This window comes from Vigna radiata, chromosome 8 (genome assembly GCF_000741045.1).
Source record: "Vigna radiata var. radiata cultivar VC1973A chromosome 8, Vradiata_ver6, whole genome shotgun sequence".
Taxonomy (NCBI): Eukaryota; Viridiplantae; Streptophyta; class Magnoliopsida; order Fabales; family Fabaceae; genus Vigna; species Vigna radiata.
In genome coordinates, this window is record NC_028358.1 from 30,824,458 (window position 1) to 30,847,938 (window position 23,481).

General features: G+C 34.0%; 2 protein-coding genes across 17 annotated transcripts; one reads left to right on the plus strand and one right to left on the minus strand.

Moving 5' to 3' along the window:
* Window positions 1–1,286: 1,286 nt before the first annotated feature.
* LOC106771214 lies at window positions 1,287–2,113 on the plus strand. Its single transcript, XM_014657152.2, has one exon. The coding sequence runs from the start codon at window positions 1,394–1,396 to the stop codon at window positions 1,916–1,918; it is 525 nt and encodes a 174-aa protein (XP_014512638.1). The 5' UTR covers window positions 1,287–1,393; the 3' UTR covers window positions 1,919–2,113.
* Window positions 2,114–3,675: 1,562 nt separating this feature from the next.
* On the minus strand, window positions 3,676–22,116 carry LOC106769609 (alkaline/neutral invertase A, mitochondrial). Of its 16 annotated transcripts, none has more exons than XM_022785096.1 (9): window positions 21,180–22,113; window positions 19,919–20,078; window positions 19,545–19,756; window positions 18,756–19,249; window positions 18,490–18,538; window positions 17,775–18,095; window positions 9,436–9,876; window positions 8,870–9,310; window positions 3,676–3,902 (listed from the first exon to the last, which is right to left on the minus strand). In XM_022785096.1, the coding sequence occupies exons 1-9, from the start codon at window positions 21,873–21,875 to the stop codon at window positions 3,888–3,890; spliced, it is 2,829 nt and encodes a 942-aa protein (XP_022640817.1). In that variant the 5' UTR covers window positions 21,876–22,113; the 3' UTR covers window positions 3,676–3,887. The 16 variants fall into 16 exon arrangements, 9 of the variants coding, with proteins under 9 accessions (XP_022640817.1, XP_022640818.1, XP_022640819.1 ...); XM_022785097.1 differs by lacking the exon at window positions 3,676–3,902 and having other exon boundaries at window positions 9,176–9,310; window positions 9,436–9,526; window positions 9,610–9,876; window positions 21,180–22,115; XR_002669169.1 differs by lacking the exons at window positions 3,676–3,902; window positions 8,870–9,310 and adding exons at window positions 12,223–12,480; window positions 12,760–12,890 and having other exon boundaries at window positions 9,436–9,536; window positions 17,788–18,095; window positions 21,180–22,116.
* Between the last annotated feature and the right edge of the window lie 1,365 nt (window positions 22,117–23,481).

The window sequence follows — 23,481 nt, forward strand, 5'->3', positions numbered from 1 at the left end:
AGGAAATATTGGAGATAAAAGAATTGAACTTTTGAGAAGAACATCTAGAAAACTCCACAAGAAAGTAACAATTGACTATAAATGTCTAGTAGTATTTCTAAGAGAGAATTATATAAACAAAGTATCATAAGAAGACCTAAGTACATCATGCTTACTAGTAGTAAACAAACACATATAATCATACTTTAATGCTCAGTATTTATGAAATAAGACATATGTATGAAAAAAAGTCTGCGAACATATTTACAGGTAAAATCTGTGGCGAATAGTTATTATCTACAAATATTTACTACCAGTGGATAATGGATAATGGATATTTTAATATCCGTTTCTAAATAGGTCGAGTACGAGTAATATATTACTTAACCCGTAGTTATCCATAAAAAATAATAAAAAAAATAATAATTTATATATATATTTAATTAAATTTAATTAAAAATAAAATTAAATTATATTTTATTAAATTAAATTTAATTAAAATTAAATTTTAATTTATATTTAATTTAATTTATATTATATATATTTTTTATAATTTTATTTTAAAATGTATAAAATATATATTTTTTATTTTTTAAGGATACCTGTGATTTAAAAATATTCAGTCACTGCCCAACCGACTCATTCTCATCCCTAATATACATATGTCTGTATGGTATGGAACCTCTTCTCAAGCTCAAGCAAACATAAATAAAGTAACCATCTTGTCACATTTTACTGTCGATTATTATTATTAATGTTGAATCAGACATCCTTACATCTTGTCAAATATATATATATATATATATTTGCATACAATTAAGATGGTTGGTTATGATATCATCGGCTTCATTAAAGGGTAAGTAAAATTAGAATTTTAGTTGGTTGCAACCGGCAATAGCATGCATTTACCCAGTCACCAAATCTCAACCGTCACCAGAGACAATCGAACAACTGGTATTAAATCAGATTGAGAACAGAACACACATTTATAACACAATCCGTCCAATCTTTATCAGACAGGAGTAAAGTTTTGTTACATGAATGCTGTTATTTCCGACCATTTTGAATACATTTCCTAATACTCTGTAACAGTGAGAAAGAAAAGTACACCTTTTGATTGAAAATTTTACTGCAATTTGAATACTCTTTTAATACAGCTTCAGCCATATATTAACAACATGCAGATATATGCATTTAAGACACACGTTTTTGCTCACCAACTACCTTAATACTGAGTGCTACAAAACAAATAACATACTACAAAATTTAAAGTGAGTATGGGGGGCACATTGGCATTTGTTGAAGTTTATGGGAGATACAAGGGCAAAGAGATGCCACTTTAGCTATATATATCAACCCCACCTTCATCATTCACCATCACATACCGATCATAGTATCAGAAAAATAAGAGAAAATGAGTCAAGTTTCTGCAGAGATTAAGGCCAAATCTGAGGTGTATCATGGAGATGAACTGTGCCAAGAAAAGACCAAGTTGCTGCTGAAGGAGGTAGGGCTACCCAATGGGCTTTTGCCCTTGAAAGACATTGAAGAGTGTGGGTACGAGAAGGAAAGTGGGTTTGTGTGGCTGAAGCAGAAGAAGAGCATAAACCACAAGTTTGAGAAGATTGGGAAGCTAGTGTCCTATGCAACTGAGATCACAGCCTATGTTGAGGTTGGTAAGATAAAGAAGCTCACTGGTGTGAAGGCCAAGGAACTCTTGGTTTGGGTGACACTTTGTGAGATCTTTGTTGATGATCCACCCACTGGGAAGATCACCTTCAAGACCCCTTCATCGTTGTTCAGGACATTCCCTGTCTCAGCTTTTGTGATTGAGGAACCAGTTAAGGAACTCAAGAATAAAGAAGAAAACGAAGAAAAAGAAGAAGAGAAGCAAGTCAAACAAGTTGCTAATGCTGCTGTTGAAGTTCAAGAAGTTTGATTCTTCTTTTTCTCACTCTTATATTATAATAAGTTCATTATATTCTATAGGTTTCATGTCTCAGTTGTACTACAGCTACAGCTATATCTAGCTAACTATGTATCAGCTATATTGGCATCTAAGCTATCTACACTTTGAAAGAGAAAACGATGCTTAAGTTATAAATTTCTATTACTATTAAAATCTGTTCTCTTATCTTTCTAATATGATTTCACATTTTCTTAATTAAGTGAAATTGATCCTCAATTTCCCTTTTTGTGTACTTATCGATGTTTTTAAGGATTTTCTTCAATTTGAAAAATTTATTAACGACTGATTAACAACTGATTTTCTTTATTTTAAATAGTATCAGAATTTGATTTTGGTACATCATTATCCTATCAATTAATTAAAAATTATTGTCAATCTAGTTGGATGGTAAAGTGGTCCTTCTCTATACCTATTTTCGTTAAAAAATTAATTAAAAACTATCTTTATTGACTTTTTAAATAGTTTCTTTTCAAAATTAAATAATATTTAATTATATGACCATTAATTAAAGAAAGAGATAAAAACATTTGAACCCTTTACCCTTATTTTTCTTAAAAATGAAAAACTAGAAAAAGAAACCACTAACAAGATAACAGTATGGCAGAAAACTAAAGATTAAGGATCATCCGCAGTTGAAAAGAAACTGCAGGATAATGAGTCTTAAATCTAAGGGTGAACAGTTTTTAACTTACTATTTATTTATAATTTAAACTATAAGTTTATAATGATTGGGACTCATTTAGATAAGGTTTAATGTCTAGATAGGTGCTTATTTTTGTCCAAAATTTTAAATAGGTCTCTTTCTTTTTTGACGTCTCAATTAAGTTTTTATTTTCTTAAAACTGAATCAAATAGGGTCTTTCCGTCAAATTGAGATGACGTCGTTAAGAAGGGTATGTTGATCGTGTAGTTTTATATTACGTGACATTGAAAATGAAACTGAATTGTATTTTTTTAATTTTTGAATTAAAAATGAAGTATACTCTGTGTATTTCATTTTTTAATTCAAAAATTAAAAAAAATACAATTTAATCACGTTTTTAATGTCACGTAATAAAAAACTACAAAGTATACCCTTCTTAACGACGTCATCTCAATTTGACTAAAAGACCCTATTTGATTCAATTTTACAAAATTAAGGACTCAATTGAGACGCCGAAAAAGAAAAAGACCTATTTGAGATCTTAGGTGAAAATAGAAACTATTGAGACATTAAACATTTAGATAATGTTTCAGCAGCAAAGAATCTGAACTGAGCAAGTAATGTACATACAAGTTTCCTTACTCTTTTGCTTATCTTTATTTTGGGTATAATTAAGTAATCAATTTTAAATATTTAGGAAGATGTTTAACATCAACGTAATTAAAAGAAGCATTAGGCCCTACAAACCTACACTTATCAAGTTTTAATTGCCAAACTAAACCAACATTAATGCGTGCGTGAAAAGGAAAGTCGCGCTAAAGCAACACATTGAACTTTTCTAGTTTACAGGAGTGAAAAGCTATAGCGTGCTGCTCTTCACATCGTTGATTCGAACTAAATACTCACAATACACGACACATAATACTAATAATTATAAGAATACTAATAGCATTTTTTTAGTAAAACATTTTTCTTGTTATGGCTTATCTGTTATTCAATGCAATCCATGATATTTGTCATTAGTAAAACATTATTCGTGTTGCACGTAGCAAATCATATGACAGAAAAGGACTGCACACAAGCAAAAATTGCAATATCGAGAGAATTATGTACTTGCTATACCAGAAAATGTCAAAGGTCAATGTCTAAAGCAAAACTACATAATCAGAATCTAAAGTGATCATTAGCATATCCGGTGAGATGAGTTCGAGTTTGGATCCAAACAAACTGGTAAGCCCTGACGAGTAACTGAACCGAATCCGGGTTTTTTCTTCTACCTCTTGTTATCTTCAGCGTTCACAACTTCATCGCCTGAAATTTTTTAATCAAAAGCATTGAAAGCTAGTAATCATCTAAAGATTATTTTTTGCATGAGTTAGTGTTATATGATTCAATAACTTGAAATTCAACGGTATATCAATTACTCGTCTTAATCAACTACAACAAGTGAGTTACAACTCAATCAAATACATATTATTAGTTTGATATTGCAGAGAAGTCTATTAAAAAAAGACTTTCAAATCAAGAGATCACTCTCCTCCTAAACTGAGTTCTTTTTGGCAAAGGCATATATATCATTGCTGGAATAATTAAGTCTATTTATTTAGTGAAGTCAAAAGGATTAAAGTAGGGAGTAGTAGTGTATGAAACCACTTGTCATGGTTTCAACACGAGGAAGAGAAAGATGTGACACTAGAAGAGAGGACGTGGAGGTCGAGGATGACCTCGGTGCATATACAATAAAAAGATCGATCACACCCAAGAAAATTGATACTCCTTGCATGGTTTTCCTTCTAAAATCAATGTCTCCAAAAGGTTGAAATTTCCAACTCCAAGTTCACTAAGAACGAATATCAAGAGTTGGTTAAAGTCTAACAGCTTGACACAAATATCTCAAACTCCAAATACATCAACACTTTACATTTCTCAATCCATAATCCATAGAAGGTCAAAATTCATGATAATTAACTCAAGTGCTTTTGATCACATAGTTGGTAATACCTCTCTGTTCTTAAAATCTCCTTTCAAGAAAAAACATAATTTCATAACCCTTGTAAATGTTCTAAAACTTCCTCAACGGGAGTTGGTCAAGTCTCCCTGTCTCTTTCCCTAAATCTAAAGAAGAATATGAAGCTGAAAAGTTATACCATTTTGGATCTTGTCCACATGTGTCCTATGTTGTTGCTCTTGGTCCTAAAATGTTTACATGATCAGTTTGACCATCCTCATTTGTCAAAATTTTAAAAAAAAATGTTTCCTGAACTTAGTAGTTTCCAAATCTTAGAATATGAGTCATGTCAACTAGAGAAACATGTTAGATCTACCTTTCCTAAAAAATCTCAATCAAAATGTCATCTCATCTTATGATTTTAGGCATTTTATTACATTCATTAATGAATATTTGAGATGTACTTGGGTTTATCTTATGAAAGACCATTCTAAATTGTTACCCATCTTCATATCTTCATATCTTTTCTGAATGTGATCAAGAATCAATTCGATCAAGTAATCAAAATCTTAAGAAATGACAGTGCCAAAGTAATCAATCCACTTGTCTTTATACACCACAACAAAATGGTATAATAGAAAGAAGAAATAGACACTTCGTTGAAACTGCTCGTACCCTTGTTCTTGGTGCCTATATTCCCATCCATCATTGGGGGAATGTCATCTTAACTGCATGATTTCTCATTGACAAGATGCCATCCTCCTCTTTCAATCATAAGGTTCTATCCTCCATTCTATTTCCAAATAATCCTCTCTTTCACATTTCTCCTCAAGTTTCTGATTGTGTATGTTTTGTTTGTGACATGTCTCCAAGGTTAGACAAGCTTTCAGCTTACCTATTAAATGTGCCTTCTTGGATTATTCACAACCTCAAAAAAGGTACCAGTGTTACTTTCCTGAAACCAAGAAATACTACATGTCTATCAATGTTACATTCTTTGAATAAACTCCTTACTTTTCTCTATTTGTTCAACATGTTCATGTTGTGTGGTAGGCCCTTCCTATTCAATGGTTGAATCCAAATTTCCAATATTTATGTCAATCCAAGTCTTGATCAAAGTCCTCTTAAACCATCATCTCCACATATTGATATCCACATAGGACCTTGATGAATAGTCTAATTCTCTAAGAAAATGGTGAATCCCCTAGTTCAGATTATTCTCGCTCGTTACTTAATACCACAACTCTTGGTGATGATGATCTAGGTTAACTCATTTCTCTCTGAAAAAGTACTCGTTCAACTCGAAATCCACATCCCATTATAATTTTCTTAGCTATCAGAAATTATTGCCTTCCTATTGTGCTCTTTTATCCTTGGTGTCTTTTATGGTTATATCCAAAAATGTGAATGAAAAAACACTTGATCATCCTTGATGGCAACAAGCCATAATTTCAAAAATACAAGCTCTTGACCATAATAATATTTGGGAGCTCATACCCCTTCTATTGGGCAAAAAGGCAGTTGATTGTTGATGAGTGTGCAATTAAAGTCGGTCATGATGGAGAAGTTGATCAGTTCAAAACCAATTAGTTGCAAAAGGGTACACTCAATTTATGGCATTGGTTATTGTGACACTTTCTCTCTTGTGGCCAAAATGACTACTATTCGTCTCTTATTTGCAATAGCAACAATTCGTCATTGGTCACTTTATCAATTGGATATAAAAAACACCTTCCTCCATGATGATCATTAGGAAGAAGTTTATATGAAGCAACCTCTTGAGTTTGTTGCTCAGGGGAAGTTTCGTATAGTATGCAAATTGCATCATGCTTTATATGGCCTCAAGAAATCACCACGTGCTTGGTTTGAAAAATTCAACTCCATTGGTCAAAAATCTAGGCTAAGTAGTGAAGCAGATCATTTGGTCTTTTACTATCATACATCTCTTAGGAAATGTGTTTACTTAACAATATATGTTAATGATATAGTCATTACAAGAAATGATACTATTGTAAACATTTTCAAACCAAAGATCTTGGAAGCCTCAAATACTTTTTGGGCATTGAAATAGCTCAGTCAAAATATGGAGTTGTAATCTCTCAAAGGAACATGTATGATTGATTGTAGACTAGTACACAGTCCTACGAACCCAAATAAAAAATTAGAGATAGAAGAAGACGAATTATTCTTCGATCCAAAAAAATATAGGAGGTTGGTTGAAAAACTGATTTATCTCACTATTAAGGCGTGATCTATCTTTTGCAGTTGGAGTGGTTAGTCAATTCATGCAGGCTCCATATGTTAGCCATTGGAGTGCTATCATTTGCATTCTAAGGTACTTTAAAAAGGCCCCCGAGCAAAGGTTGTTATATGAAGATAGAAGAAGAATTTCGAACTTTGAATACTGAGATGCAGATTGGGCAGGTTTGCCTATTGATAGATGGTCTACTAAGGGATATTGTATTTTTCTTGGAGGAAACATTATTTTATAGAAAAGTAAGAAATATTATTTTTTAGAAAAGTAATAAACATAATGTAGTGGCCTGAATATAGGGCAATGACGTCACTAATGTGTGAACTTATATGGGTGAAACAATTCCTTCAAGAGCTTAACTTCTATGACATCCAAGATGTATTGCAATAATCAAGTTGCTCTCTACATTGCATCAAATCCAATGTTTCATGAGAAAACTAAACATATAGAAATTGATTGTCATTTTGTTCGCAAAAAGTTGTTGACAAAAGAAATATGTACTGAGTTTGTTGGATCAAATGACAACTCGCTGATGTCTTGACCAAACCCTTAAGGGGATGTATGCTTCAACTTGAAGGAGAGTGTTGGAATAATTATTAAGTCTATTTATGTTAGTGAAGTTGGAAGGACTAAAGTAGGGAGTAATGTGTGGGTTATCTCTATTTATGGTACCTAGTAGTCTAGGAGAGTCTCCATCTCCCTACTATATTAACTCTTTATCAATATAAATAGTAGAACAAGAGAAGGATCCATTAAGTCCTCTAAAACCATATTTCTCTATTTTTAATCTCAAGTATCATCTTAATTTTAGCGAATTGAGATTAGAATGGATGAATAATTAAAGAAAAAACACCTTCAGTCTAGAACAACCTTGATCACTATGTTAAGGTAAAATAGTGATCAACAACGTTAATAATCTACTACTAAAAAGTCATGAGGAATATATTAATTCTACTGATATCACATATCAGTATAACCAAACATTCCTTTTGGTATCACAACCAATACATCGCTGCCAAACAAAGATTACTTACCATACCTCAAAAGTTTTTGTTTCACTCTACTTGTTTATTAGATATGCAGGTACCCTTTTTACTCATTATTGTTTTATGACATCCCTGAACCCATTGTCTCAGGTCACAACATGATTCATCCGATGTGGATGCAAACCTAAGCTGACAGCCACAGGTTCAGATTAAATTTTGGAGCAAGTTTATTGATCTTGCAAAGAACAATATACATGCGTCTTTGGATGAGGTTGATGGGAAACTAAGCCGACTATCATCAACGTAGAGTAAATTTGGAACAAGTTTGGATATTGTTCCTTTAAAGAACAATATAGCAGCTGACCCCAAAACATTATAGTAGGATAGCATATAGCAGCAATTCTAAAAAAAAAAATAGCTTATGCCAGCATAGTATATACGTATGAATGCTCAAAAATGATCAAGGCTAATCAAAGTGTGACATTCAAATTTAATATAGAAAGGCACAGGTGGATTAAACACATAAAATATAAAAAAACTACGTTACCCTAGTGCCAGAAGGCCCCAAAAAACTTACAATTAAATATAACTACAAAATTCAAGTACAAGTTTTCAAATGGGAATCATCAATCATCATCTTCTAATTTCAAGTCTCTATCATTTTCACTATTTTTTCAAGTTTAGAAATTGAAATCCCAATAATTGTCTCACTACACCTCTAATGTGGCACTATTTAATATCTTGATTCCGACCTACTAAACCTAGTCACTGAGTTATTTATGTTGGTAATCATCCTAACATGATTAAATGCAAATTTTCCAGATAAAACCATCAAATTAGATGACAATGAACATTCATATGCTGAATTTTCACATGTGAATTTAACATGAGAATATACTTTTTCAATCAAGATATATAACTGGTGCCTACCTCTCCTAGCCTTCAGAAGTAATGAAATCTAACATAAAGATTTACTAGAGACTGAAATGAATGTCAAACTACTTTTTACTATAAGCTGTCATGTGAAATTCTTAAAAAAAGTCACAACATGCATGCATGATCACAGAGTTTCAGCAAATACCGTATATACCTTAGAAGGCATAACCCATTTTCCATGAATCCAGTCCTGATGCAGCCTCAAATGAGAGTGATGAAACTCTAGTTCCTCATTAGAAGACCTGAAGTAAATCACATACTTGGAGTCAGCAAGAACTTTTGAAATCACACCCACCCACCAACCGTCATTGTACAGGGCATCGACTTCGTCAAGAAGCTTGAATTGACCGTCAGCATTATTGTTGGGCGGAGGAGGCCTTATGTGAAAGACATCAATCTCTTCTCTCAAAAGATTAGAATCATCATCGGCTAACAGAGTCTGGTACTCAACAACGAACTTGTCATTTCCCTTTATCTCAACAATAGTGGCTTCAAACCAAGCTCCACTGAACCCATCTTCATCACTGCTAACCTCGACTGTAGCTCCTTGGACAAATTCATCTGGTTTTGCAGCTTCATTAGATTCATCATTTTTCTGTAATTAACAACACTGTCGTCATAACATTAAACTATAACCAAATTAGGCCTACTCACTCCAATAGTTTAAAATTTTCAGATTATGGCCCGGAATATATAAATAAAATTAAAAGATGAATATGCCTGCTGGAGTGGTGGGACCCATTTGTGATCGAACCATTCTCGGTGGATTCTGAGTTGTTCTTTGGAAAACACTAATTGCTCCTTGGACGCCCTGAAATACACTGCAAATTTGTCATTCTCTAATTCCTCAGTTATAAAGCCCTCCCACCAACCGTCATTGTAGAATGCGTCAACCTCATCCCCAAATTTGAATATTTGGCCTGTCTCCGGTGGGAGAATGGGCCGCAGTTGACGTATATGCAAGATTTCCCTTAAATTCTTTGAGCTTTTATCGTCTGCCATCAGGTTGTGGTACTCTACCAGAAACCTGTCAGAAGCAAGATGGCGGATGATGGTGCCAGAAAACCAGGAGCCACGGAAGCCTTCATCCTCAGAGCTAACTTCCACCACAGTACCGGGTTTGAAAAAAGCAGCAGAGGCCGAGGCACCTTCGGTTTTAGGCTTCGGCGCCATTGTACTCTTGGTTTAGGGTTTGTATAAGTCGCGGAAATTTAAACGGAACGGAATAAGAGAGAAAGTCTTTTATATATGCAGTTGGCGGGAATGTGAAGATACTAGTCTCTTCTTGAGCAGGCTTCACATTCCAATGCACTGTTAATTATTCTTCAGCAGCATATATTTAATTATCGGAATACTTTTTCTTTTGTTACAACTCAGCTAAGAAAAATTTATAATAAGTATAAAAAGGTACAAAATATGTAAAAAAAAAAAAGGGTTTCCTACAAATTGTTTGATGAAATCTTGAGAAATTTGGGTGGAGAAAATCAATATCAATCTCTTTCAATTGTAAATTAAAGAAAGGAAAAAAAAAATAACAATTAAGGCCATAAAAATAATCCCACAATTTGGGAAACATAAATATAGCATTGGGAAGAAACAATTAAGCACAATGGTAATGCAAGTTCAGTATGGACTATTTATGGTTTGCTTTGGAGTTAATAAAATAAATAAATTGGAGTTGATATAGAGCTGAGACACAAATCATTCCAATGTTTAAAGAATATTTAAGAAATGATAGGATCTTTATATTTGTTAAGGTTTGATTGTATGAAAATATTTAAAAGTATATTTAAGAAATATTTTTTTGTAAATATAAATTTAGAAAAAAAAATATATAATATAATGTGCAAGATCGTTCAACCAGATTACTAAGATTTTGTTAAAATAAACTTGTTAAAAGTTATAGTTTTATTAGAATTATTGAGAGTGTAGGATAAAATTTAACTAAACAACTTATTTTTTAATAATTAAAACAATTAAGATGAAAAAAAAAATTATATTAAAACAACTTCTTTCTTATAAACAAGTATGTTGTTATTTTTCTGAGTTACTTTTTTTCTATGTAATTTCTTTTGTAGGTTTTAGGCTTTTGAAATAAAATATAAAAAAACACTTATTTTAAATATAACCCAATAAATTATTTATTTAAAATTTAAACAAGATATAGAATTATTTTATTAATTTTGAGTTCCAACATTTTACCAAAAACATATTTAATACTTTCTTATCTTTCTTCTAACAGCAGTTTGAACCCTTTTTTAACTAAAAAAATTAATTTTATATTCTCAATAAAATATTAGATTAATAGAAAAGAAAATTATAGTAAAACCAACTATTAAAAATGTACACATGACTGATCAACAAAGATAAATAAATTATATGATTGTAATGCTTTGTAACAAAATTTAATATAACAATAACAGCAAAACAGTTTAAATAGGTTTACTTGTTAGGGTTAAAATGTTTTTTTAATCATATAAAGTTTGATTGTTTTTACCACTTTTGTAAAAGTTTTGTAACGATCCAACAACAAAACTGCAGACCTAGTCTCAGATCAATCCAACTCCTTTTAAGTCACTTTTATTTTTAACACTTCACTTCAGTTTTTCAAGCTAGAAAAATCAGTCTAGTTGTGGCTTCAGCAGCATAAATATTTTATATCAAGGCATAAGTTCCTTATAACCTGCTAATTTGGTCACACTGAGTTCATTTTGCAATTTATAAGCCTCTCACATAGACCCATCTGCCTCAAATTGTATGTTCTCAATTAGTTTGTTTCACTTTTTCAGAACTATAAGATAACAGTTAGTCATTAATCTAAAATGTCGCAGACTTTCACCCACTAGTCCAGCATGGCTACAAGCAATTGTGATAAACAGCATCCTATCTGGTTTAATATCTGATCCTACAATTTCATTGAAAAGTTCAACTGCTTTTCAACCATATCCATGATCCCCATGGCCACTCACCATTGAAGTCCAAGAGACCAAATTTATGCTTTACATTTGTTAAATATTTCTTGTGAATCAACTGTATTTCCACACTTGGCATACATATAAGTTAGAGCATTGGATATTTCCAAGTTGTTATCAAGGCCTGTATGAACTATTACAATGTGAAGCTGTTGGCCACAAGATAGAACTGCTAAGTTAGTACATGCATCTACCTCACTAGTAAAGGAGAAACAATCTTGACTATATAAATCCAGCTATCAAAGCATTCAATGTGATGATGTCTTTCCAGTCATTTCAGATAATAATTGGTTTGCCTCTGAAAACATAATGACACTATGTGCAGCATGGAATTCATAACAGAAAGGTTGGACTCAACTCCATACTTGCCCTAAAAACCAAAACCAATAAAGGCACAAGTGGCGGGATTGAGAAGTTAAATCCTTCCTCCTGTTTGTCAACAAGAAATTGTGCTGTGCTAATTTAGAAAACTAATAAATAAAACAATTAAGTAAAAATAGATGACTTAGACAAGAAGAATTAAGAAAAAGCATACCAGAAACATTTGACAGAAAATTCTAAGACCATCGCATGCTTCTGCTCTGAGTGTATCCAATGGTCAAAGTAGTCCGACAGTCATAAGTTTGGTTGTGATAACCTCAAAAACCATTTTTGTGTCATCCATGGCATCCAGCAAGTGGCATACATGTCTATGAGTGCATTGTCAGCATATATGGATCATCCTAGGACACCAATCTTGATGGCCAAAGTATGAGCTAATTGACCACACAAAGAGCTTTCAAACCCTGCATGACTTCAAAATAGCAGATATGGTGAACTCAATGGGCTAAGACCCATCTCCGAACATTTGAAGAAAGACACTCCATGCATGCTTATAGTGGTTGCACAAGTTGTTTCCAGTGATGATGGCATTTATGTGACCACATTTCTATGGGGCATTTCTTCAAACAAAACACATGCCTCTTTAATTGAGCTCTTATCAAGAAGAATATTAAAATATCATTGGCTAAATGGTTAAATCCTAAGGGGCAAACAGTTCATCCAATCGGATGCTATGAAGATAGCTTTTTACCACCAAGGTTGAATTGAAAATGAGGACTGTAACTTCTCAGTAAACACCATCTTCCAAAAATGTCCATGCAACCAACTCTCTTATTTGTGTCACAATGATACCATGATACAGGTTTGGGGATGGATACAGACCTTGAAATTTCAAAAACACATGTTCTGAATAAGCTCATGTAATTGAGAACTCTTCTGGCAACTAGCATAATTGGCCTTTTATGAACTTGGCCTGAAGTCCGGAACATAAATATATACATGTTAGGAAATTTGAATAGTCATTAATCAGTTAGGACTAGGCTTCAGTAAGTCAATAGTGAAGGATTAACTCTGAGGTGTTAGTTGGTCAGTTTTGCTATATAAGGCAACTCTTACCTTATGTGAAGACATGTAATTGAATTATCTCATATTCTTGTATTATAACTTTCGAAATAGTTTCTTTACGTGGTTCCCCATTGTCCTCAAGCCTTAACAGTCCATTCACAGTATCAGCTATGCAGAGGGTATCCATAATGCAGTGACAATTAAAGATTTGGAAGAACACGTGTACAAGATTAGAATCGCTTTTCCTAGAGCTTGTGGGTTCAATGAAAAAAACCTTGGGTGATTCTTTTAAAGATCAAATTCAAGAATTGGTCAGGCAAAATTTTGATGATGTTTGCGGCAATTCCAGTGGAGTTAATTCTAGAGGTGAGAACCATCATTCTTCATATTGTTGTGGAACAAGATTGGCAAGAATCAATTTCCCTCCTTTTCCTGGATAAGCTATCCATCAAGGAAATTTCAATGCGAAAACTACTTCTTAAATGATAATACGCCTGACAATGTTCGAGTCAAACTTGCAATTGTCATATGGGGGACACGCTTTGTAATGGCATATGGCTTTGGTCAGGTTAGCACATTATTCTACAATGATTTCTTGAACCTAATATACAAGATTACTCATTAGCAGTTTGGACAAGTTTGTGATGAACCTATAGCTGAGTTGATGAGGTTCTTTGTGGCAGAAGAAATTTGTGTCTGAGTACACGAGGACTTTGATTCAACCGTGATGAGACGGAATCTTAGTGAGGACTATATGTTGAGTTGCTTTTTAGGGGATTTAAAGAAATAAATCCACATGTTGGTTAGGATATTTCAGCCTACTGCAGTGAGACGAGCCTTTACCTTGGCAAGAATGTATGAACCAGCCAATTCCCCTTCTATTCAATCCGTTGTGCTACCTAAGCCTCAGAAAGGAATCTCAGATCTAAACTTGTCGCCTAGATTAATCCTACTAAGACTGCTCCTAACTTTGGTTATGGTTCTAATATGGGAACTAGTCCTAAGGTCAGAAATAACAGGAGTTTAACCCCTATTTATATAAGTGAAAGAAGAGCAAAAAACCTATGTTATTTATGTTGAGATAAACTTAAATTTTAATGATTTATTAATAATTTTGTTTGAATCTTATTTTATTAGTTTGGGTATAGTAATATTTAGTTTGATTTTGATAAAGATAAAACAGAGATAGATAGTTATAATTTTTCATTTATACAGTATTATTTTATTTTGTTAGATATAAGATAGAGATAGATTAAGTAATTGTTTTTATTTTAAGTGAGTTAATATTTTGTTTTTTAGTTTTTATTATTTATATTTTGTCTAAGGTCTTATTTGTACCTATTTAAAAGTTACCAAGATTCTATGAAAATAACCATAGTGAATTGAAGAGTCCATTTATTTGTGTGAGTCGTGTTTATTAAGTATAATTTATGTGATGTGCTATATTCGCAAGAGCATAGTTTGACACATAAAAAGATTTAGGTGGATGTTTTGGAGGTTCAGGGAAAGGAGGACTTATGTGAATAGGTAGACCCTGTTGGTAGTTCTTTTAATTGCTCTGATCAGAACTCTCCTCAAATATCATGAATGTGTTGACCGGTGTGGTAAATTTCAGAATCATGTGAATCACATGATACAAGCAAAAGAAGCCTCTAAACATCTTGATTGACAGTGGATCCACACACAATTTTCTGGATGTTGACATGGCTCAGAAATTGGGGTGACAAATCAAGGAACCTCAGACATGCTTGTAACCCCACTTGGCTGTTGTGATTTGGTGTTAGGGATAGAGTGGCTAATTACATTGGGTGACATAATTCGAAATTTTGACAAGATACCATGGAATCCATAATCAAATAATAGTGGCAAGTCTACCAAGGCTCAACAATTCAATAAAGCCTTAGCGGCAGGGGAGCACATTTCAGTTCTACAACTCTATTCATTCAAAATAGTACCTGTCTTTTTACTAGTTCAGTGATTTCGGTGGGTGAAAAAGATGGATCATGTAGATTTTGTATTGATTACAAGGAACTTAATAAGAACACTTTGAAGAATAAGTTTTCCTTACTAGATGATTTGTTAGATGAGTTTCCTGGATCTTCAATCTTATCCAAGATTGACCTTCGGTCTGGTTATAACCAAGTGAAGATGGATCCCTTGGATGTGTACAAGATAGCTTTTAGGACTCATAGGGATACTATGAGCATGTAGTGACGCCATTTGGATTGTGCAGTTACATGGCATTCCTCCCTTGGATTGTGTGGTTATATGGCATTCCTACATCTATTGTTAGTGATAGGAATCCTATATTTCTGAGTTTGTTTTGGAAAGAATTATTTCGACTTCGAGGCACCAAGTTGTTGATGAGTACAGTCTATCATCCGAAGACAGATGGTCAATCAACGAATGTTGGAGACTTACTTAAGATGTTTCAGTTCAGAGCAACCAAAGGGCTGGGTGGTTGTCCTTCCTTGGACTGAATACTAGTATAACACTAGTTTTCAAGGATCTACTAGGTGTACACCTTTTGAAATTGTTTATGGTCATGCTCCTCCGGCTATCACTTGTTTTGTTCCTGGGGAAACTGCTGTTGAAGTTGCGGCACAGGATCTTATGACTAGAGATGAAGCTCTTCTCCAATTGAAATATCATCTAGGAAGGGCACAAGAGTATAGTCTGCCAACAAGAAGTGAAGATCGTCTTTGGTCAAGGTTGGGGATTGGGTCTTTTTGAAAATCCGTCCCTATACGTAATTATCTATGCCAACTAGGCTACATCCCAAGCTTGCACCCCAATATTATTGTCCTTTTTTGGTGCTTAAACAGGTGGGTCCCGTCGTTTTTCGCCTTCAGTTGCTAGAGACAACTTGGATTAATCCTGCTTTTCATGTCTCCCGACTTAAGCTGGCTATTGGCACTCATCCAATCGATCAGAACCTTCCAACTGAACTTCACATGCCAGAACTCAGTTGTTTTTCCTTTAAAGTCTTGGATCGTAGGGTGTAGCAGTATCATAGTATCTCGGTTCCTCAGCTCCTTATTCAGTGGCAAACAGAAGGACCTGAAGTTGTTACATGGGAAGATGAAGGAACCATTTGTGATCAATATCCAGATTTCCACCTTGAGGACAAGGTTGTTATGAATCTGGGGAGTATTGATAAGCCTTTTAAAGTGTATGTCAGGAAAAAAGTTAAAAATTATAAGTTATTAAACAGTTGTTAGGGGGACGGTTTATGGGTGGTTAGAGGGAGTGATTTCATTTAGTATGGTTGTCTTTTAAGGGGGGAAATGGTTCCTCCTGCAGGGCTGGTTTTTTATTGTTGTTTTAGAACAGGTGCTATCATGTGTGAACGGAACTCTTCCCTTGGAGGCTGTTGAATGTTTTTAGACTTGTAATCCAGTAAATCTATCTATGTAATTGTTGGATGTTTAATTTGAGTGTTACTGTAGGATTGTTCCTATAATATGAATTCTTGATCTCAAGAATTCCTAACACTATGTGAAGCTACATCCTTATAGACAGGCATCAATGGCATTCAGGGACAATTCTAAACTGAGTCCTAAATATTTTAGCCTCTTACTGCATTGGTAGTGTAGCCTACAGGCTTGTCTCTGAACTTAAGAAACATGGGGCAACTTGGCTACTGCCACTTATCTTTACCAGGAAGAAATATTTTTGCGGAAAAGGAGCCTGAACGTATCGTATGATAGCTAGAAGAAGAGGCATGCCTGTTACTAAAGGCCTTGTGAAATGGAAAAACCAGCTTCTAGAAGATGCAACTTGGAAATACTACTACGGTTTGAAAAAGAAATACCTAACCTTCCATCCTTGAGGTCAAGGATTCTTTCAAGGGAAGGGCATGTTAGGAAATTTGTATAGCCATTAGTCGGTTAGGACTAGGCTGCAGTAAGTCAATAGTAAGGGGTTAACTCTGGTATGAGTTAGTTGATCAGTTTTGCTATATAAGCAACTCTGACCTTATGTGAAGACATGCAATTGACTTTTCTCATATTCTTGTATTCTTCTTCTCAATTCAATATGGCTTTCAAAACTGTTCCTGTATGTGGTTCCCTATTGTTTCTCAAGTTCTTCGGATATTGCACTCCTAGAGATTTTATTTTATTTTTTTTAACAAAAAATAACTACTGAAATTATCACTCGATAAGTTTCTGAACTTCTTTCACAATGTCTATTATGTTCTAGTCAAGGGGTATAATTATAATTTACCTTGTAATGCGTCCTTTTAAACTAAACTGTGAATCATTAATCTTGCTAGTGTTACAGCCACTGTTCTCTGCAAACATCCTATACGGCAACCTTGACTATATGATTAGTAATGTCCTTTAATCTTAAGACCAGTGATGAGAAAGTGAAGTCAAACACGCACCAGAGCAAGGTAAAACATTTGTATTGGGAGATAAAGAAACTCTTACAAAATGCTGAAAAGGAGCGACTGTATAGTGTGAAATAAATCAATGTGAATATTAGTTCATATACAACAAGAGGACGTACTTGTAACCTTCTATTTCCTCATTGTTAAAATAAAGTAAGAATTGCCATCTAGAACAAAGGAACGCCTTCTTAACAATAATTATACCAATGCAGAATATGTTAACCTTCCTATGTAACTTTTACTATAAGCATATACCAATGATCCCCTGAACTCTATGAATTTCAGACAACACTAAGTTTTCATCATACAAGAATCTGAGACCTGGCAGCACCACGGGAACATCTTTTCCTGCCATTCTTGCTAAGTCCACAAACACATATGTCTAGAAGCTCATAATCCTCCTCCCAAAATAACCTGGATGCCGTCTCAGGATCTTTCAAAAGCATCTTGGATGTAAGGAAACCAGCTATGGTCCATGTTTGATACATCCGGGCTTGTTTTCCGATAAATTTTCCAGTGCGTGTATCATAGTATTCGGGCCAAGAATCAACTGGCAGTCTTTTCTCAGCCAAAGCAACTGCTTTCTGGGCAAGTTCAGTCCTCCCCATTTTGATGCATGCCAGCGTGAACTGAATATGAGATGAGGTACAAGGGAATATATCAGAAATTAAAGCAACAGTTCATGACTTGACAGTTGACATGCAAGGTCCCAGCAACAAAACTGGAAAATAATTTTGTTTGATTTATAAAATCTTTTGCTCTCAATTAACAAACCGAGGAAATAATCTCTCTGGATATTTTTCCCTTACTTCAGGTTCTGCAGTGTATGATTTTAATTTCCACTTTACCGCATTATAGTAGAATGAGTTTCTATTGGTGACCTGGTATGTATTCCTGCCATGCTTATTATTATTACCCATTGAGTTCAAAGGTTTAGGTGGTAAGACACAGGCCAAAGAGAATAGCCAACAACGAGTCTTAGCTTTCCTTAAAATACACCCATTGCCATCAGGAAAAATTTACCTGCCACAGAAGGGTTGGCCAAGATCCACCATTGTGATATGACCAAGGGCTGCAAAAGTTAAGCACGGTGTTTAGGTTAAGATGCACACAGTACAAGCAATTCTGATTACAAAGACTAAGAAATAATAAAAATGGAATTCGCAATTCTGAATACAAAGACTAACAAATAATGAAAATGGAATTCAACAAATGTACTTCATATTAAAAAAGAATCAAAACTCTCAGGTCTGCAAACAACAAAAAGGAAAATTATGGTATGAACTCACGTATTCTTTGGGTCAGAGCCAGTAGTTATGCGCCACTCTTCATTATCCAAGGCAGGATAACATATCTTAAGAGGCATATGGCCCACAAGATCATCCCATTTTGCTTCTATCAGATTTAATGTAGCCTGGTTCTGTCTTGGGGTGCCCAATGACGATACGATGGACCAAAGATTTCCAAGTGTGAAAAACCTGAAGTCCATGTGAGCTGGCTGCAAATTCCCAATCAGATATCCACCTTCTTCTGGAATCCAATCCATTAACCACGGTGGAATTTGCTCTGGATAGATGTTGAATTTATTGATGGCATCCATGGAGTACTCTTCTGTTTTATACCTGTATATTTCATTCATCTTTTTCATGTCCACCCAATAGTATTCTCTAATGTGGAATGACAAAGCGCTGAGCCGGTTGTTAATAGCTCTAATAAGATTATCAGTTCCCTCAGTTACAACAAGCATCTCACGTGAGCAGCGAAGAGCTGAGTAAAATAATGCCTGAAAAGTAAAACTGCCACAGCTAAATGGAAGGATAATATGTGAAAAAGTAGAAGTACATTGCAGAAATCACGTTGCCTGAATTCAGAGTTTTATCTTTATTTAGCAGACAGATTAATGTGAGCTGAAGCATATGCACTAAAATAATATATATCAATGGAACGGGAGCATAAAATGATAGATGCATTGACTTGGGCAATTTCAAATGTGTAATACAGAGCATTGTTCAATTTTTAACAGAACAGACACAAAGAACAGCAGAAGAATGAAAAAGTATATAGCATGTCAAACTTACTTGGATCTCAAGGGGGTGACCATGAATCCCCATCCTCCTGTCTATCATGCAAGAACCATCAGTGACTAGGAGCGAAGGAAACATATCGAAACCATCTGTTAAACACAAGTTAAGGATCATTTTTAAGCCTGTTTGAACATCAGCCCTTTCTTGCAAGCTGCAATCTCCTGTGAGCTTCCCGTAAGCCCGCAAGAGGATGATCCACCACAATCCTATCGAGAAAACAAAAACAGAATTAATAAATGAAAGTTCTTTTCCATACTACTCAAATAATATTTTCCAGAGTTCTCATTGAGTATGTACAACTCTAGCAATTTTCAACATATTCCTCTATGGGAAGTATTTAAGAAACTGCTAAATAATCAACTGCTCACCTGAATCTACAGGTGCAACGCGACCAATAGCTGATTCCCCGAAATCAGGATCTAAAACTTCTTCACGTTTATCTTCGTCCAGAGCTACAGTTCTAACTTTGAAACTTGCAGGCATCAGGCCCTGCCCTGGACTGTAGCAGTCCACTGTTTTCTCCCAACTCTTTTAACAAAAATGTATAATATTAACAATCAGTTCTCAAAAAAATTTTAAACACTATATGAATCTTGCTACAAAAAAATCACTTTCTTTCAGGATCAATCAATTACAGACAAAACACTGAACTGTAAAATATATTCATCCAAAAAGGAGTGCTAGCAACACAACACGGACATTACATCACGTATAATAAAAAAAAAAGTGTGTATATATATATATATATATATATATATATATATATATATATATATATATTGAAAATCATTATAAATTATCTATTTAAAATTATCTTTAACAAGATTAGCAAAATATAACAATTTAAATATATTCTTACCAAATACAAATTGAATCTAATCCATTTATCTAAAATAAATAAAAAGTAAAAGAGGATCAAATTCATTTAGGACATTTTATCATCTTCTTCATCGTCTAATTGAAAAAGAAAGACACTCTACTCGGAATTGACAACTTCAACAATTTTCATATTATATAAAGAAATAAGAAGAAAATAAATAAAAACATTATAAATAATGCATATATATAATTCAAAACATTCTTGATTATATGTGATTTCTGGCCTATTTCCATGAGCATAATAGAAACTTACATAATATTCTGAGTTATCATAGAATACAGTGTGAGTCTTCAAAACATTCTTGATTATATGTGATTTCTGGCCTATTTCCATGAGCATAATAGAAACTTACATAATATTCTGAGTTATCATAGAATACAGTGTGAGTCTTCAAAACATTCTTGATTATATGTGATTTCTGGCCTATTTCCATGAGCATAATAGAAACTTACATAATATTCTGAGTTATCATAGAATACAGTGTGTATCTGCCCTTACTAAGGTTGTTTTAGTACTATGTCTGCCAGAAACACAAACAAACGTTTGTTTAATTTGACAATCCTTTTCATAGCTAGCAACTAGCTTTTTCTATAACATTTTCCACTATTATCAGAGTTTATTAAAAACTACTAAATCATTAAAATCATTTTGTGTTGTCCACAGTTCTTATTCTTCCTACATAGAAGTTATTCAAGTGATGAAGCCCGTGATTGAATCATTAGGTGTCTGACTTTAAAAGGGTAGATTACCTGCAACTGCAATGTGTGAAGAAGAAAGTTCTTGACAATCTCACTTTCTCCTCTAAGCAAGAAAGCAAGTGCTGATGGGATAAAATCCCTGAGAAAGACCTGATCATAATTCAAGGGTAGCTTGTCACCAGGATCATTTGCCGCCACAGTTCCCACAGGGTTGCCACAATAAGTCACAACGGCTCCCTGCAACAACTTCCATGCTTGTTTTTCCACGTCTGACTCCTCCCATTTACTCTTCCCCACACTCGCATTCACTTCACCACCTAAATTTCTCTCGTCTGTAACATCCTCGTGAGAACTTTCCACCACCAAGGGCTTCACGTTATTCATGCCACCCTGTACGTAAATCCTCTCAAAATTGTTGTCATGGCCACGGCTCTCCACAGAGGTTGAGCAATTTCGAACCTTGAAGGTAGATACGTCCCTGTTGGACGTGATTAAAATAAAGGGCATTGTTAAAGGGGCGAAATTCGAATAGGGCAAGCCTAAAACTTTCTGCGTAATACCCTTTATGCGATGCATTTGCAAAGGCTGGTGATGATTGAAACGGGGTCTCGGGGAATTGCCAGCAATAGGAGGAGCATGACCTGAATTTGCAGGTGTAGACAGAAAAGGCGATGAGTTCCGAGAACTGATGAGAATCCTGCGAATGGATTTCATGGCCCGGTTGCGAATAAGGGCAATTGTGTTCATCGTTACAAAGAAATAAGAACGGCAACAGAGACCAAAACTAAGGAAATTTGTACGAGAAATATGTTAAAGACGATGTTATTGGCATTGGGGAATGAGAAATTTGATGTTTGTAAGAATGAATGAGAAAGTTTAGGTTGAGTGGCTATGGCATCATGGCATGTGGGCTGAAGGCGGTGCTGTTGCCGGCGGGGACAATATCCTTCGACACCTTTTCGATTTAAAACGTGAGTGGGTTATCCAAATATTAGTTTTAAAATATTTTAATATGGCTTAACTATTAATTTGATATCTACACCTGTCTGCACTTCAATGTTTTGATCTTTATCACCTCCCTCAAAATTTAAATATATTTTTGTAATATCACTACACTTTTTTCTAACATAATAAATTTCACACAGATTTCTTCCCATGGAAAAATAAGAAAAACATCAATTTTGTCAAACTCATGCAATCTTACTTGTTTCTGGAACATATAATTATTCTCCTAAAATGGTAAAATAAAAGAATTATCAATATCACTACTAAAAAGAATAGTTTGAGTTTTGTTAGCGAAAATAAAATAAATAAATAAAGGTCTTACAAAAAAAAACAAAATTTCCTAAAAAATTATTAAACTAATGATTACAAATAAAATCCTTACAATTTTAATTACATTATTTTCTTTTTCTCTTTGTTGGTAATAATATGACCGTCAATTACAGACTCAACTGGACTGAACGTGTCCAACACGATTTATCACTGTGTAAATGTCTCCAAATATTTAATATTTATATAAAAGAAATATATGCTTTTAGATTTGTATTAGGCAAAAATAATTTTGGAATCTCTCATCAGAATTTTTGAAAAAACAATTTAGTCTATATATAAAAAGAATAAATTAGATTTAAATATATAAGAATCCATTTGTATATTATTGTTATTTATTTATTAATAAGTTTCAAATAACAGAAAATATGGTCAGACTCAAAAAATTACATAAGTTTATAAACATTGAAATTAAATAATTTATGTTTTTTTTTTTTATTTCAGACACTGAATTTAGAAATAGTGTTCATCACCGATGAATGTAAGAAAATCAAACTAGTGTAGAAGATTAACCGAGGAAAACAAAACATTATGGCAGAATCGGTTTACAACGTCATCTATTAGACGTTAGTTACATGGAGAAACAACGTAAATTATTGACTGGTGACAATTGCGTAAATAAGTAAAGTCTAGAGATATTTGTTAGGCGGGAGGCCGACGTCTATGATACTATAAACATCGATGCCCCTAGACACTGACGTTTATATGTCTCACAGGTAAATGAAAAGTTATTTCTTTCGGTCATATAGATGTCGGTGCCCCGTAAACCCGACATCTATAGTCGGACAGCTAGGTGGAAATTTAATTTTTTGCGCCATCTAGACATTTGATCCCGCCACCTGACGTCTATATGCAATTATAGACGTCGGCGCCTACCCGACGTTTATAGTCTGACAGGTAGGTGAAAATTTAATTTTTTCCGCTATTTAGACATCTGATCCCCGCCACCTAACTTCTATATGTGATTATAGACATCAGGGCCCTCATACCCGACGTTTATAGTCTGACCAGGTATGTGAAA

Coding starts and splice junctions, on each gene's coding strand:
- LOC106769609 (XM_022785096.1), bottom strand. CDS start 21,875: ATGAACACAATTGCCCTTATTCGCAACCGGGCCATGAAATCCATTCGC. Junction 18,539..18,755: donor GGCTCTGACCCAAAGAATAC/GTGAGTTCATAC, acceptor TAACTTTTGCAG/CCCTTGGTCATATCACAATG. Junction 18,096..18,489: donor GGCCAACCCTTCTGTGGCAG/GTAAATTTTTCC, acceptor TCTCATATTCAG/TTCACGCTGGCATGCATCAA.
- LOC106771214 (XM_014657152.2), top strand. CDS start 1,394: ATGAGTCAAGTTTCTGCAGAGATTAAGGCCAAATCTGAGGTGTATCAT.